This window comes from Fusarium fujikuroi, chromosome FFUJ_chr03, assembly GCF_900079805.1.
Source record: "Fusarium fujikuroi IMI 58289 draft genome, chromosome FFUJ_chr03".
Taxonomy (NCBI): domain Eukaryota; kingdom Fungi; phylum Ascomycota; class Sordariomycetes; order Hypocreales; family Nectriaceae; genus Fusarium; species Fusarium fujikuroi.
The window spans coordinates 3,889,910-3,906,575 of NC_036624.1; the positions used below are offsets into that span (position 1 = coordinate 3,889,910).

The window sequence follows — 16,666 nt, forward strand, 5'->3', positions numbered from 1 at the left end:
CACTTAGCCTTGTCATCAGAGCTCGTTTCTCGGCGCAGCATCAGTTCATACACAGACGATATACTTAAGCAGCATGGCCACATCCGTGGGCCAGAGCAGCCTCGACAATGATACTCGCGGCTGGATCATGTGTGTTGTCAGCGGCATTGGTGAGCTGCTCCTCATCTCCAAGACCCCAATGCGCTTCCTGGTACAGTCCTAACCTTCATTCCCAGCTTGCGTTGTTGGCGCCTCCATAGTATGCGTTGACGTTATTGTTCGATTGTTTCCTGGCAAGAGAAACTTTCGCATACAGGATAGCAATGTCTTCTTAGCTTGCTCCCTCAGCTTGAGTTTTGGTGTCATGGTAAGGCCCTTCTGACAGCGTCTACCTCTTCTGCTAACAAGGAACAGCTATTCTCCGCATTGTATAGTATGTTACCGGAGTCCAAAGAATATTTCCAGCAGGCCAAATGGTCTACTCAAGCTGCTGGACTGGTCATGATGTCCTGTTTCGCTGGTGGTTTCATCGGCATTCAGGGAGTTTCGCGATTGCTTCACCAGTTCATGCCCACCCACGTCGTCGAATGCGATCATACACACGATGAAAATGCAACCAAAGACACTTCATGTCACCACGAGAGGAGACAGTCTCGCGCCCGTCGTCGTCAATCTTCCCATCCGCCGCCTGAACAAGCACCCGTTAACAAGTCGCTTTCCAAATCAACTAACGGTAACGGGCAAAATGCTGCGACTGAGTCCACACCTCTGCTAGAATCTACTTTGGATAGCCCTTCGCAGACTCTCAAGAGACAAGCGTCTGCTCGCGATGGAATGCGACGCCCTGCCAGTCCAACACGAAGCCGTACCACCACAGGACTTACGGATGGCTTCCCTGAGAGGAGGAAGTCCATGCGAGAAGTTCACAAGCGAGTCATGTCCTTTGTACAAGATACAAAGTGCAATTGCGACGAGTCAAACTCCTGCTACGGATTCACAGATCCTTGTGGCCAAGAGTGCTTCAAGCATTTGAGTAGCCGAACCAGTCTACCTAGCAGACCTGGAAGACAACCCCAAATTCTGCGCACTACCACTGGGTCATTTCTAAACCGCGCGCCTGAACATTCCCATGCTCACCACGATCATGAGCATGAGCATGAGCATGAGCATGAGAATGGATGCGAAGACTCTGTTGAGCCCTTTGCGAGACCAACATATCGAACCAGCAGAGCCAAGTCGCGAGAGCCATTGGATCCGATAGTCCCGGAGGAACTCTCTGAACACGACAGCTCATGCTCTTCTGCAGGAGACGACGAAGATGTCGAAGCTCAACATCATCACCACGTTCCAACAAATGCATTCTTGTCCATTGGCCTCCAGACCTCCATTGCCATTGCCCTGCACAAGTTTCCTGAAGGATTCATCACCTATGCTACCAACCACGTCAACCCGTCTCTAGGTTTCAACGTTTTCATGGCACTATTTGTCCACAACATCACTGAAGGCTTCGCCATGTGTCTGCCCCTATACATGGCTCTGGGTTCTCGCTGGCGCGCCATGGCGTGGTCGGCCTTCCTTGGTGGTCTCTCTCAACCCATTGGTGCGGGCATTGCTGCACTATGGTTCAAGCTCGCCGATAAGACCAACATGCAACCCAATGCAGTTGCTTACGGATGTCTCTTCGCTATCACTTCCGGCATCATGGTTAGTGTCGCATTGCAGTTGTTTGTGGAGAGTCTGAGCCTCAACCATAGCCGTAACCTTTGCATCTTCTTCGGCTTCCTTGGCATGGCTTTACTGGGATTCAGTAACGCCTTGGTGGGCTCTCACTAGATGTTCAGCCTCATACGAGATAGATAAATACTTGGCCAGTATCTTTTTATGCTGGCCGTGCTGACGCTTTGGCATTCGTTCCTGTCATTACTTGGCTCTTTTTCTTGCGCGGTGTTGGTCGGGGTTGCAATCGGTTTTCATTGGGAGGGGCATAAAATGATTTTGGGTTTCTGCATTCGGTAGACTGGTAGAAAGGAAACAATTTTACTTTACGCAAGAACTGGGTAAACTCGGTCAGACAACTTGATTTCTTTCATCATAGCCATCCCCATCGCTTTTGTGACATTGCAATTCATTCTTCATACATCGTGACGGTGTCATAATAGGCAGCCGCTCATATGCTGACCCCCGTCAAGCCTTGCGGCGGGGTATCTATTTTATTTTTCACTTCTTAAAAACCCAGAACGTCTGAACTCCACAAATCCTTTCTTTGTCTCAGAGAGTACCAAGAGCGGGGTCAATAACAGGATCCTGTAGTGCTGGATCTCTCGCCAACAGAAGTATATTGGTTTCGTCCTCTGGCCAGTCATCTCGCGGAGGGCCATAGTCCATTGTAGCAGCGAAGATGTCATCCTCTGGCATAATACCAGGCCAATTCGTTGTGTTAGGGAAATTGCCATCGAAGAAGAACTGAGCAGGATCAAGCTGGTCTCCAGCTAGGATAAGAGACGGGTCAGTTGCCGACGGGTGATACAACTCAACATGTGCATCCCGGTCGTGGTAGCGAATAAAGGCTTCATGGCAGTGAGGACAAGAAATCGTTCTCTCTGCCTGGATCGCAGCACCGGAGAGTTCATCGATAAGATTGATTTCTTGAGACGGCTCAGGCTTCGAGAGCTTAGGGCGTTCGTGGCCGAGATGCTTATATCGTATATGATCTTCTAGTCGACTCTTGGTACTGAACTTATCACCACAGCCTTGATCGTTTGTCCAGCCCTGTAGGCCAGAACTATTGAGGTCGACTTGGCCGCAAACAAAGCGGAACCCCTCATGCGCTGTACGAATATGGGCGTTGAGGTTGGACTTCTTAGTGAACTTCTTGGTGCAATCGTCGTATGGGCAGGCGATGTTCTTTCGATCCTCGACGGACTGACCGGAATGGTGCATTTCGACATGCTTCTCTAGCTCCCATCGTGAAGCAGATTTGAATTCGCAGAAAATGCAGTTTTGATGTTCTTGGCGGATATGTGCCTGAAGCAGCACTTCAGTAGTGAATCCAACCCGTTGTTCTGTGCCATCTGGTATCCTCTTCAAACCGCATTCGCCGCACCAGAACTTTGCCTCGCCATGATCCTTATCACGGTGTCGCTTCAAGGCCGCCTTGGACTCAAAAGCATGACGGCACCCTTGCTCTGGACATTGGAGTGCAGGCAGTCCCTGGTGGTCTTTTCGAACGTGCTTGCTCAATGTCTCCTTCTTTCTGAAACTCTGCCCACAGTCTTGACAACGGAATCTTTCTTCGCCTTCGTGAACAGCCTGGTGTCGTTTAAGTCGAGTACCCGTCACAAAGCTCTTGCCGCAGCCTTCCTTTTGACAGACATGCTTTCGCTCCAGAGTATGGACAGCCTTGATGTGCTGCTTCAAGTGCTTGTCCTCTATATAATCCTTATCGCAACCATCATAAGGACACTTGAATGGTCGGGAATTGGTGTGAGAATTGAGGTGATCTCGTAATCTGGCAGGTCGATTGAAGGTCTTTGGGCAACCAGGCCATGTGCAAGCAAGAGTTTTGAGATCCGAAGGAAACTTGGCCCGGGGAGTTGTAGCAGCAGTATTCACTGTTTGTGGTGAATCAGGGTCCTGAGTGGAATATGGAGTATGGGCGCTAGTTAAGTCGTCCTCTGCATCATCAATGTCTGAGTTTGCAATATCAGCAGATGCATCTTCTGAGCTCAGGAAGGGTAGGAAGCCGTACATAAGTCATCTAGGCCTCCACGATAAAGCCTCTTGGCCGGAGGAACATCAACGGCTGGCTCAGCAGCTTCTCGTTTACTCATAATGCTGTCATGCCGAGGACCCTTCAGTTTGTAAATGTCGAAGCAGGCTTGGAAGTGGCAGAATTGATTTCAATTTAAGGCGGTGACTATATTTTTGTGTGGGGATTGCAGGGATGAGAGTCAGGAGCGATCCACCTGAAAGCTTCGCGCCGATATTCTTTGTCTGAACGTGCGGAAGGTGCGCCGGAAAAACATCGGCCTAACCAGGTTTTGCTTTGTTCTTCTCTAGAACTTTTTTTACGAGGTTGGCCTGGGCCATTCTAAAACCATCCATTGCGAAAGCGACTCTGGACTAGGAACACCCTCACATTCATTCTTCATCAAGTTCACATTCAACGATATTCACCATGTCTGATTTCGGCGATGACGATGTTGGCGGCGCTGGCGGGTAAGTTGCTTCGCGATCTTTGCAGACGCACGCGAATCTAACTCGTAGGCAGCGACGAGCCCATGTACGAGGAGGAGGAGATCACCGAGTACTACGACCCCGAGGTTCTCGAGGAGGAGGATGGTGACCAGCAGCAAAACGGACAAGATCAGGATAATGTCGTAGTCTCGGGAGATCCTTCTGCCGCTGCCAACGCACTGAAGGGCGGTGACAAGCTACTCAAAGACAAGAAGATTCCCGAGAACGAGCGAACTACCACACCTTACATGACCAAGTACGAGAGGGCACGCATCCTCGGCACACGCGCTCTGCAGATCAGGTCCGCATCACCTTGCTGAACTGTAGCAACTTTCTGGAAACTAACTGGATGCAGCATGAATGCGCCTGTGCTCGTTGATCTCGAGGGTGAGACCGATCCCCTTCAAATTGCGATTAAGGAGATGCGGGAAAAGAAGATCCCCTTGATCGTGAGGCGATACATGCCCGATGGCTAGTAAGTGATGCTTGTTGAGGCAGCTCGAAGATGCCCTACTTACGCGTGTGGTACAGCTACGAGGATTGGACCTGCGAGGAACTGCTGCAGTAAACGACCAAAGGACTAGCACGTCACGAAACAACCGATTGCCCCCGAGGCGTATATACCCATGCGACCCTCCTTAGATACAATCGAGCTGGAACGTTGTGTGCTCCCTTCTGGCTTGACATGTTGTATAGTGTATCAGGAGGTTAATTAATCATGTATCAGCGCGGCGTTTGAGATTGAGATTGATTTACGCAGGAACTAGACAAAAAAACAAGAAGGAAATCTACTTTGCTTCTGTGTCGTGGTGCACGCATGTGTTGATTGTCTCCGACACCGTATTTGATGAAGACGCACAAAGAATCCCCAACAGCAACTCTGTTGACGGATGCTCCAACGTCACTTCGTTGACAATACGGGCGTGTCCGGCAGATTTTCATGAGAGAATGATGTCAAGTGGGAAAAGGCAGATGGCTTGTTTTGGGTCTGATGGGCCGAATACGTCGGGCCAGATTGTGTTTCACTGAAACACCGGCGCGAGACATGACGGCATCTTGTGGTGTTTGGATACAACCTCAAATGCGCAATGGCCTTTTCATACGTCACAAAGTCTGATCAACCGTGAATCCAAGCAAGGGAGCATCTTCTCATACCACACAATCTGGGCTTGACAGAGATTGTCAACCTCAAATACAAAGACATGACTCCTGCAGCGTCTGTGGCTTCTTGCATATTTGTAAGGGTCCTCGCAGGTAGAGGAATTGTCCAACCAACCACAAGTCCAGAATATTCTTTCCAGCCTCCGACGTTGTGCCACAGATCCGGAAACGGGTGTTGGTGGGAAGGGAAAAGCCGTGACAGCCGTAGCTTTGCAGATCATGCAAGTAAAGTTTTCATGCAACCTTGGCCAACTCGGCTTTAATTCAGTTTGTTTGTTTGTTCTGTGCTGTGTTATCAGGTAAGGTATTTAGACGTTTGGTGACAGGATGATCTCCCTCTTGGCGGGGACTTTTATGACGTCGGCGGATACGCACTCCCTTGACTGATCTGAATTGAACTTGAGACGATGATGAAAGGTTACGTCTGGTGTTGATCGTACGAGTCGTGTTCTCTTATGCAGGAGGAATTAAACGAATGTGGTGACGCTGTTGTGCTATTGGCAGCTTATTATCTTGCTCCCTTTTTATAAGAGGTTGGTTGCACTTGTGGTGTTTTGAGGCCGGGAGGTTGGTATACAGAAACAGCAAACAATTGATAACTGCCTTGGGTACTAATATATCTTACTTAAATCCAACCTCTGCTAAGAATCTGTCTGATTCATACTCTTTCATCTCAGACATTAACACTCGCCAATCTAACGCTTTCGTTCCCGCTATCATTATCAGCCGAGACAAGTCCCAGCCGCTGCAATGAAGTTCTTCACTCTTATTGCAACTATTCTTTCTGCCGTCAGCATCTCTGCTGCGCCCATATTGAAGGAGCGGGCAGTCGGGGGTGTAAGTTGACTCTCTTCTCTACTATACCGGCCATCTCTTTTCTGTGGTATTGACATCTCATCGCCGCAGCTTTTGATATGCACCGGTGCCAACTCCACGGGCACATGCACCCACGAGGTATACACACTTAACAAGTGCCATCAACTTTCTGAACCTTTCCTTCGCAACGTCACAACTTTTGCACCTGATGGTGAACATTTCAACTGTTACCCCCGTACAACAGGATGCAACGACACTTGTACGAGCCCTACGGGATGCACATTAGGCCCGATCGATTTCAATTATGAATACAAGTTCAATTTCACTCGTGTCGGCTGGCCCAAACTCTTCAACAGCTTTGATTGTTCGCTAAAAAAGACCACAAGAAGCGACAAGTTGTTCGGTTAGGAGAAGATTGTAAGGATGGTACAGGGAGAGCCAGAATGGGTACCTTGGTGGTTATATAAATTCACCAACATGGTTGTTTTCGGTTGCATCTTCTTGGCATTTTACCTTCTGTGTTAAAGCGATTGAGTACTCTTTTTTGGTATTACATTGGAATGGCAAACTTGGTGACGGAGTATTTGGAGTTAGCGATACTAGCGATGGGGTTTTGCTTTTTAGCAGTTAGCCAGATCATACAAGCTGAGATAGATACAGCTCTAATGATTGACGATTATCAGTATGAGACAATACATGAAACAATCAATCACTCACACCATCTCGACATCCCTTCTACCGTAGTACTGATGTATCCTGAGAACTACATTAAGAGTCAAACAGCATATTCAGTTCATCATAAATCATTGGATGATATCCTCATACTGTCTCGCCTTTTTGTAATTTAATACTCTAGTCATAAGTTTTCTGCTAACCCACAAGCCGTGTACATGCTGTTCTTATCTTGTCTCCGACCCGTGACACGGAGGAGGTTCCGTATTCCGGAGCCGGGAGATAATTCGGCATTCGTCATGTTGATGAAGGCATCCGGGTACCAATGGTGGGGTTAAGGTTACCCCAGACCTCGCCATTGACTGGAAGCTTCCCCTCCTTGGGATCAAGCTCAGCTATTTCATAGCAACATAACCATTGACTACTGGGATTTCTCCTCTTTCACTTTATTTTCTCTTTCTTCTTGAAACTGTTCGCAACTTTATCCTCCCAATTGCTTCTGTCTGACCCAAGCAATCCTCAAATACAGTGACATCATGGCTTTCACTACGAATGCTACCATCAACAGCTTCGGCGGACGCTTCCTCAAGCTCTCCCACAAGTCCGCCGTTACCGGCACACCCATGAACGCAACTCTCTACCTCCCAGGCTCAGCATCATCTTCTAAGCCAGCTCCTCTTCTCATCTACCTCTCCGGCCTCACATGCACGCCAGACAACGTCACAGAGAAGGGTTTCCTTCATGCTCACGCCTCCAAGCTCGGTCTTGCTCTTCTCTACCCAGACACTTCTCCCCGCGAGCTCGACTTGCCCGGTGAGCACGACTCATATGACTTTGGCAGTGGAGCGGGTTTCTACATCGATGCCAAGAAGGACCCTTACAGCAAACACTACAAGATGGAGTCGTATATCACCAACGAGCTTCCCGACCTCATCTTCAAGGAGTTTAAGGAGGTTGACTCCTCGCGAGTTTCTATCTCTGGCCACTCTATGGGTGGACATGGTGCACTGACTCTGTTCCTCAAGAACCCCGGCAAGTACAAGAGTGTCAGCGCCTGGGCTCCTATCTCCAACCCTTCCCAGTGCCCCTGGGGTGACAAGGCCTTCAAGGGTTACTTGGGTGAGGATAAGGAGGAGTGGAAGAAACACGATGCCACCGAGCTCATCAAGAGCTGGAAGGGCAACTTCCCTGCTCTCATTGATGTTGTAAGTTCCGAGCCTCTCTCGCAATTGTTAAATGTACCGTGCTAATCGACCAGGGCACTGGTGACAACTTCTACAAGCAGGGCCAGCTTCTCCCCGAGAACCTCGAGAAGGCTGTCAAGGATGCTGGTATTGAGGGCTTGACTCTCCGCTACCAAGATGTAGGTGTTTCTCGTTCCCATCAAACGACAATGCTAACCCGTCTTCAGGGTTATGACCACTCTTACTTCTTCATCTCTACCTTCGGCGAAGATCACGTCAAGCACGCCGCCAAGGCTCTTGGACTCTTGTGACTACCACGCAGTGCGCTGTAAGAGGGTGAAACCAACAGTTTTTTGACAAAAGTCGGTTGGATGTATTTACGGCGCCATTCTGGGTAAACAAATCAGGGTGTATACTCAAACTGTGTACATGAAATGCTCGAGTAGCAAATGTTCTCAATGATGCTATGGTCTGAACGATAGCGGAAAAGAGGTCGTAACTCCACCGACCAAGGAACCTAAAAGCAAGTTAAATAATATTACTCTTCCGAATTGCATTGATTTCGTATGTAACGTGCCATTGTATTCGTCCAATGTCTTTGAAAAACGCCGCCTATATGAGTGCTGAAAGGTATATGATGCGAACCCAGACATGACACCTCCTGGAGAGCCCGTCAAAGTTACTCCAACCCATAAATAAACTCCTACATGCCCGCCCACACGGAAACTCCAATTCAAACGTTCAGCTTACTATCCTCTCCATTTCAGCGCTTATGCCTTCTTTTTCAAGCTTTGCTTGCATCTCAGCATCCACCTCTCGACGGAGCCGCATATAAGCTAGCTTCTCAAAGCGACTGAGACTTTTCCACCAATGCTGTCCGGCTTCATGATCGGATATACGCTCCAAGAGATCTGCTGTTCTCAGACGGACTTCGCGGTCCTTGTGGAATAGACCAAGGGCAAGGTAGAACAATCCAGCGTGCGACTCAGGGGCTACACTAAGCAGTAGGCAAATCTCATCGTACGTGTGGACGTGCTTGGAGATGGTGAGATAGATGTCTCTACTCTGCGCGGGGGTCAAGCGTTGCATTCGTAAACGGTCGTGAAGATGGGCCAAGTCAAGACCCTTCAGTGGCCTGATGGTATATATCTGTGCCAGATCCTGTGAAATGTTAGCTTTCGTCGTCCGTTGTTTTAGTATGGTGTCTTACTTGGATGAAGCTGTAATAACTTCGTGTGTTGCGCCATCCTTCGATTCTTGTTACATTACCAGCAAGCTCCTTATGCTTAGCTGTATCATCCGCCCAGACATAGCCATGCCCATTAGCCCCTGGTGGCATCAAGTCCTGATCTTCGCCTCCAATGTACAAGGCACTAGCTCCATAAACGCTTTCCTCGAATTTGGCTGCAATTTGAGTGAACTTGCCGACCCAGTCGCGCCACTTTGCTCGGATCACACGTTCGCCATGTCTCGCAGCAATGCTCCTTAGAACATCAGCCATGAAGGCATTGTCACCCGTATAGTCCTGGCTTGTGTTCGTGGTACCGCTTGCAATGGCCGCAAAAGCTGCATTTTGTTGCTGGAAGTACAGCAGACCCTCTGTCACAGGGGCAGGGTCGATCTTTGTACTGATCTTGACCCTTCCACTTGGTAAATCGCACAAGACGTCCCACCACTCGGGGTGAAGCTCGAAGGTGGGATTCGTTACACCAGCGATAAAACCAGGTACGTTGAGCAGGTCGTCGATTTTGGTCAAGTCGGTGTAAGGAAAAGCATGTCGTGTAAACCCACGAAGTATACCACCCGATGCCAACGCACACGCGGCCAAGACAGCTTCCGCGACCTCGCCTGAGGGCATGTTGTACCCTAGAAATATGATTCTCTTTTGTGTCAAGAGCGCATTTGCCAACACAATGATGGGGTGGGTATTGACTCCGTTCGTTGTGAGGTGAGGGTGCAGCGCAAACGGTTGAGGCGATTTCTGGTGAGAATCTGAAAAGTTTTGAATGAGTTTGATGAGTGAAAAGTCACCGACGGTTTCTGGCATGACAGCAACAGGCACTTTGATAGGGATCGGTATGCCCTTGTACATGACCTTGCTCTCAAACTCATGCGTGTCGCGGGGAACAGAGTAAATCGACTGGCCGCCCTCGACATGGGCCTTTGTGCCAGCTCTTGAGATACCAGTCAGTTTTGTCGGACTCCTTGTCGCATCCAATGACTGGTCTGCTGCCTCCTCGCGCTGGTCTTCGGCTATCCGCATTTGAATCATCTGTTCGAATTTCTCCACAAAGAGATCCCTGTTGTCACTTGCTTGTAATAAGTGGCGCTCGAGAAGACTGAGTTTAGGCATGAGAGACAAATCCATGGCGTTTACTGAATCGTATAGCATGGCCAATGTCTCTGGCACTGGTGCTTTGAAGTATTCTTCCAGAGCCAATAGTAGCAGTGGCTATCGAAACGGTTAGCAAGTGCACGAGCATAAGAATCGTGGATCAAGGCTACTTGCCTTGTAGATATGCAAGAAGGGATGCCGCGTGCAGATGGCCATGGCCTTGACAATGGCCCCTCTCTTGACCGATTTGTCATGTTTGGTATTGACCAGATTAAGCACATAAATTAGGGGAGGGCCCTCTCCGCCCTCAGGTTCGCTATCAGTAGATTCGGTGTCGTCTTCGTCATCGTTCTCCCATTCGTCCTCTGGTAGATCCTCTTCGTTTTCTTCACCCTCCTCGTCTATTATACCAGCGGCTTTATCACGCCTCCTCTTGCGCCTTTGCTTTCGATTTTCCTTAACTTTGCGCTCCTCATCCTCCTCTTCCTGACTTGTATCCTTGTGAAGAAAGAAGATTGTCCAGTCCTGGTTGCGGGCGTGGGCCTGATCGGGCAACATGAGCTCTGCCAGCATATTTTCGTCTCCTGTGATCGCAACCGGGTATTGGTGCTCCATGACGGGACCTCGATCGATATCGAAAGATGCGACAAGAATGTATTCGACATGGTTTTCTGTGGAGCTTCGCGGGTATTGCGAGCGAAGCTTTCTCGATGGTCGTGCATGAGGGTTGATCCTTCGAGGAGCAGAAAGTGACGAATGCTGCGAGGACAGACCCGTCGAAGGTGTCTTTGACTGCGAATTGGGATCGGAAATGCGATCGATCTCTGGGCCAGGAGGAAGAGGTGACCTCGAGGGAGGCGGCGAGGCCTGTGACATTTGCGATTCGGGGCGCGAAGAGTGAAACGAAGCCAGGGAGGTTCTTCGGTTGGAGACTGAAGCATTGGAGAAATTGCTGAGGCTGTGTTTATGACCGTGACCGTGGTGGTTGCTTGCGCTGTGGCTGGTTGTTTTGGTCAAGAATGGCAACGTTGACTGGAACGAAGAAGCCATAATGGAGGAGACGAGACGAGACAAGACAATGCAAAGCAATGCAAGACAAGCTAAGACAGTGCCGAAGGCGGATCGAGGCCAGGGTTCCGAGACACGAAACACGATTCCCTCACGATTTAGAACCCTCGTAGGTTCCGGATCGGGTGATGTTGCGCTGCGCTGCGTTTCGTTTTCGAGCTCGGGGGGTCCGAGAGGGAGGGTTGAGTGAAAGGATGCGGTGAATGCATGCAATGTAATGTAATGCAAGGCAGTGGGATCGACGCTCTGCTCTGCTTTGTTCCACTTTGGGCGTTACAGCAGCTGGAGGAATTGAATTAACAGAATTAAACAATTCTCCTCTCCTCGATCGAAAGCAGCTGTGTGATAGTATGTACAGCACCAGCCAGTACCACTTTGTTATCGAATATGTAACAGAACTAGAAACAGCTTTAAAGAGAGGGTCGTAACCGAGACATGTTCCCGCCACAAAGTACATACAAGTGGGCGTCAACTCGCGCAACGAGGCTTGACTTCCTTGTGGGTGGAGACAGATGAAGATGGAAGTACTGATCCAGCAAGCCAATCAATATCAATCAAATGTCCAACGATAGATCAATTTGCTGTGTATTTGAGTAAAGTGGTGTTTTGAATTCTAAAGATACTGGATAAAGGGTTCAGTCACCCATTCTAGGTGTCTATCCACTATGTCGGGTCCAGCCTTTTCCCCCTCATTCCCATTTAATAGTAGCTATAACCCCTGAAACTGAAAACGGTTGGTCACAGTTTCAGAGAAGCGCAAACATGTTTTCGGCTGATCCCTCTAACTGAGTCTACTTCTGATCGCAATATCATCTCTACTAAGTTATTGGCTCTTTACCATTTAGCACTACAAAATCTTCAAGCTGAAAAAGTGTCAGCAGAACACATCCCTCATCCACTCAAAATGCTCCCCACTAAGAAAAAGGGTCGTCTCGTTCCCTTGCGTCCCCTGAATTGCAGCTTTCAGCTTGTGGTTGGAGCACACCCCCATGCTCGTTAGCGCCATGCGAGTGCCATGACTCTCCAATCTTGGCTTTCACATGTGGCTCAACTCTCCGTGGCACACAATTCGTGGCGTTCATCATGCATCTCCCTGGGAACCACTTTCATTGTTTACTTTGGATCACACCTCGTTAAAGCGTATTACAACCTCAATTCTTGTCCAATGACGACAACGGTTATCTATATTCATCCCACGGCTAATTGATCATTTTCACCATACGTCTCTATCTTAGAATCTCACTAAATCAACCTCAAATTATCGCCTTTCTCTTCCTCGTCTTCTCATAAACCTGTTTACTGTCCATCTCCGCTCGCCGGACCCACGTTGAGCACAATGGTACTTCTTCCATGACGGAGAATCCCTGACAAGTGACGCCCGTCCCAGCTAACGCCGTTGTTTTCAGTCTGTGCCGGTAACATACAAGCCTTCTCCTCTGGGCTATGGCTCTTCACCTACTCGAAGCTCTCCATTTCGTCGCGCCGAGTCACCTGCATCGCCCTCTCCCCTAAGACACACTACACCCACTGGATCACCGACAAAGGCAGGACCCTTCGGCTCGACCTCGCGCTTTGCTAGACCAACAACTCCCACAAGCACACAACCCAGCTGGACACCAAAGGCCAAGACACCTGTTAGAGACGAGATGAATTCTTCGCCTTCGCGTATGTCTCCGGTGGCCGTGGCCCCAAGGACCCCAGTATCGAAATCGCTTGGCAATGGCAATGCGCTATCGCAACTGCAAGCAACCCAAGTCCGAACATTGCGAGATGCTTTCCAGATCATGGACCGAGATTGTGATGGTGTCGTAAACCGCGAGGATGTTACTGACATGCTCAACCAGCTGGGTATGAACCACCAGAATGATGAATGAGATACCACTAGCTAACAATCTCAACAGGCCTGCCTTCAAACCCTGCCGATGTATCCAAATTCTTTCCTACATCAGCACCCCAAACAATCACTCTCGCAGTATTCCTCAACTCGCTTGCCGATGCACTTGCAGCACTTTCACCAAGCGCCGAGCTGCTGTCTGCCTTCTCTGCCTTTGACGACGATGACAGCGGCCAGGTCGACTTGGTCGAGCTGCGAAAAGCCCTTCTTGATACAGCACCCGAGCCCGGTGAGAAGGCTCTGACTGCCAGTGAAGTTGATAAGATCATGAATGGTTTCACTGGACGACGAGCTTTCAACCGTAATATGAACGCCCACCTTGGTGCCAAGAGAGGCGAGGTGTTCAAGTACCAGGAATTTGTTGGTTCCATCATGGGCTCCAACAACGGTTCGGATAACCAGTCTCATGATAATGGGGATGATGAAGCTTATTTGTAAAGCCTACCTTCTCTACAGGGGTAAGCCCGTTCAGACACAACTCGTTCATTTCGACGCAATTAAGTGTTGGTGCCGTCGATATCAATTCGCGTTTCCTCTAGCGCAGCTCTGAGGATACCTAAGGATACCATAAGGTTTGTGGGGCACAGAGCTTGGTAGGAGTCAGTGTAGCTATTTTGGGTTTACTTTATGTAACTTTATGGCGGCTTTTGTAACGGAAAAGGGTGCTCGGCTGGATGGGTATGGTTTATGGTTGGGATAGCACTTGGTAACAACTATAGGACATCGGATGAGAACACGATTAATTACTCGGTATTGAGACTTCTTATTCCAGGAGTATAGCAGTGGCTTTTGACTCCATTCTTAAGAAACAGTCAATGAGGACTCAGCTTACTTCATAGCTTCATGGCCAACTATAACCCTCCCTGGACAAAAGGGGGTTCAAGACAGGGGATTCTGAGACTTTCAGTAGAGCTGGGGCTTTCAGGGTGCAACATATTGCCTGAACTCTAAGCAGCGACTTGAAAGAGTAATTTCTCAACCATTTGACATTCTACACACGCAGTTGAGAAGTTGTCCCTTCTGACGATTGTTGGTGATGGGCAGGATAGGGCGTTGCAATCAGTCGAACAGCCCAGGATTCTCGTTGGACTTGAAATCTTAAGCAACTGGCCTAACTTCCATTCAAACAGTTTACTATGTAGGGCTATATGAGCACAAAGAATGTGAAGAATGAGTACAGCTTCGGCGACGTAGCCTTTCTATCAGTCAAAGGGTACATCTTGAGTCAGGAACAAGAAAGACGATGAGAATCTCGAAAATATCTTATACATCGTAAACAAGTTACGTGAATAGCCACTGCAAGAGCTAAAACAGAGTATATTCCTAGATGTACATTTGTATCACCTCTTGAGTGACACGGCTTTATATAATATTTATGCCAGTGTCCTCGGCTACGCGGACATTTCCTGCCGAGTCAACACTGTCCATCTTGAGACTTTGACTTTGTGTCATGTCAACGGTAGCAAACATTGATATTACTATCGTTGTGTAATGTTAGGCGTTTTCCGAAGTCGTGCAGCACCCCGCCAGGGTGATTTGGTTGCACGTGGAAGAATTGTGTTGGTGATCGCTCAGTAAGACATCTGGAGGCATCCAGCCATCCAACCCGTGTAAAACAAATGTGTTGGACGATTGCCCGCCTGCTGAGCTCGCTGTGTCTGCGTATAGAAAAATGTAGCCCCGGATCCATATCCGTGGACTGCAATGATTTGCAGCCAAGCGAAACAGGCCCCTCAAGGATACTACAAGAGCAGGCAATCGACCCGCCACCTCCTCATGAATGAGATGGAGACTGAGGAGACTGCAGGAGAGTGACTGGCGTTGAGCAGTTTGGCGAGGACCAGGAAAGGCTTGTGAGAGCACCTAAAAGCAACCTGTAAGAATCGAGGATGGCTGGAGAAACGTTGTCAAGGGTCCTCGGCCCCACTGAACCTTCTAGAATAGATGACGTTTGGATAAGCGCAAGTCCTCGATATTAGGTTAGTCATTTGCGGGCCGGGGCCTGGCCACGGACACTAAAACGATTAGTCGAGTTTACGCGGGGTGAGACGTTGACAGCTGCAAATTAATTGACGGATTATTTGTCTATCTCTTTGTTTCCCCTGTGTGCCTTGGTCTTGGGTTGTGACATTCTGTCATTGATCGGTGATTGCGGAGCCTGTCATTGGGGCAACGCTGTAAAGAAAGACAAGTTTTGATGCTTGTGATGCTGTCATAGGTGGTAGTTTGAGATTGATGGACTATTCCCAACCTCTTGTACGGACTAGCTTGGTTGGCTCAACTGTCAATGAGGACAACTCACTGCTACTAACATGCAGATTTAGACTCAGAACCCCTATCATGTGTATTTTCTGTCAATTGAATTGTCATTACACATGGTCCTTGCTTCATTGGTTCTGACCTGTGGTCCGTGATAATTCCAGACAGACAAGGTCCCTTCCGCGGTGGGGGTTGAAAGCGCGTGGCGACCAGGCATACTGAATGGATGTGATTGAATTGAAATCTGTCACTGTATGGAACTGTCAATGTCACTGGGGAACGAAGTACAAGATACTCGCACAGCAGGCAAACATGTCCTGTGTTGCCAAAGTCTCCGAGAACCGATGGAATGAAATGACAGTCCTACACTGACATTGACGTGATTCCGGCAGTACAGTACGATACACAATTTTATTTTCATTAGACTTATTCAGGCCAGACCAGGCTATGTCTCAGTAGTCAACCCAACTTAAACGCTCAGGCTCCCGTGGTGAGCCGGCAACGATGTACACACGTCTAGAGACACCTGCAGAACCCAGCCTTTTTTTTCACAATTTGGAGTGATCCGACAGGCTGAGATTTGGAAAACGGGTTACTGCACTAGGAAGTCAGGCAGTTTGTGTCGATTTTGACACATAGTCCTGTCCATCCTGGTTCGACCTTTTGGCCTCTGTTGAGAGAGAGAGTGGCTGATAAATCTGCTGTGCTGGGCTGGGCTCCATGGGATTGACATGGCCGTTGTCGCTTGTCACTCGTCACTGTCATAGCCCGGTTCGCTCATCTCATATTAACTGGAGGACCCAAACTAATTAACTAGGCACCTAAGTTAGCAGCTGAATGCTGGTTCAGGCTGTGCTCTGCGTATTGACTCAACAAGGGTTCTTTTCCTCCATCATCTCATCACTTTCCTCTTCCCTGCCCCCAGATTGTTTTCTTCTTCTTCCTCTTTCCTCTGGATCGCCTTTTTGTCATCTGCTTGTCTTGACTTCTTCCTTATCTCTGTATACCTACCTACCTAGGTATCTACCTTATGCCTTCACTCTTGTAGTCCTCTCTCATCAC

General features: G+C 48.8%; 7 protein-coding genes; 5 read left to right on the plus strand and 2 right to left on the minus strand.

Annotated features, from left to right (window-relative positions):
• Positions 1–73: 73 nt before the first annotated feature.
• FFUJ_03299 (related to vacuolar zinc efflux protein) lies at positions 74–1,812 on the plus strand (the record flags this gene model as incomplete). XM_023575132.1 has 3 exons in its annotated part: positions 74–149; positions 216–346; positions 394–1,812. The coding sequence occupies 3 exons, from the start codon at positions 74–76 to the stop codon at positions 1,810–1,812; spliced, it is 1,626 nt and encodes a 541-aa protein (XP_023428366.1).
• Positions 1,813–2,247: 435 nt separating this feature from the next.
• FFUJ_03300 (related to transcription factor IIIA) lies at positions 2,248–3,809 on the minus strand (the record flags this gene model as incomplete). XM_023575133.1 has 2 exons in its annotated part: positions 2,248–3,668; positions 3,728–3,809. 2 exons carry the CDS (start codon positions 3,807–3,809, stop codon positions 2,248–2,250), a joined length of 1,503 nt encoding a protein of 500 aa, XP_023428367.1.
• Positions 3,810–4,156: 347 nt separating this feature from the next.
• Positions 4,157–4,783, plus strand: FFUJ_03301 (probable DNA-directed RNA polymerase I, II, III 18kD subunit; the record flags this gene model as incomplete). XM_023575134.1 has 4 exons in its annotated part: positions 4,157–4,197; positions 4,250–4,516; positions 4,571–4,690; positions 4,747–4,783. The coding sequence occupies 4 exons, from the start codon at positions 4,157–4,159 to the stop codon at positions 4,781–4,783; spliced, it is 465 nt and encodes a 154-aa protein (XP_023428368.1).
• A 1,343-nt stretch (positions 4,784–6,126) lies between these two features.
• FFUJ_03302 (uncharacterized protein) lies at positions 6,127–6,600 on the plus strand (the record flags this gene model as incomplete). XM_023575135.1 has 2 exons in its annotated part: positions 6,127–6,213; positions 6,283–6,600. 2 exons carry the CDS (start codon positions 6,127–6,129, stop codon positions 6,598–6,600), a joined length of 405 nt encoding a protein of 134 aa, XP_023428369.1.
• An 800-nt stretch (positions 6,601–7,400) lies between these two features.
• Positions 7,401–8,359, plus strand: FFUJ_03303 (probable esterase D; the record flags this gene model as incomplete). XM_023575136.1 has 3 exons in its annotated part: positions 7,401–8,069; positions 8,123–8,227; positions 8,276–8,359. 3 exons carry the CDS (start codon positions 7,401–7,403, stop codon positions 8,357–8,359), a joined length of 858 nt encoding a protein of 285 aa, XP_023428370.1.
• Positions 8,360–8,789: 430 nt separating this feature from the next.
• Positions 8,790–11,433, minus strand: FFUJ_03304 (related to Protein mesA; the record flags this gene model as incomplete). XM_023575137.1 has 3 exons in its annotated part: positions 8,790–9,209; positions 9,259–10,500; positions 10,609–11,433. 3 exons carry the CDS (start codon positions 11,431–11,433, stop codon positions 8,790–8,792), a joined length of 2,487 nt encoding a protein of 828 aa, XP_023428371.1.
• Positions 11,434–12,787: 1,354 nt separating this feature from the next.
• On the plus strand, positions 12,788–13,783 carry FFUJ_03305 (related to myosin regulatory light chain 1; the record flags this gene model as incomplete). XM_023575138.1 has 3 exons in its annotated part: positions 12,788–12,790; positions 12,858–13,299; positions 13,353–13,783. The coding sequence occupies 3 exons, from the start codon at positions 12,788–12,790 to the stop codon at positions 13,781–13,783; spliced, it is 876 nt and encodes a 291-aa protein (XP_023428843.1).
• Positions 13,784–16,666: the final 2,883 nt, after the last annotated feature.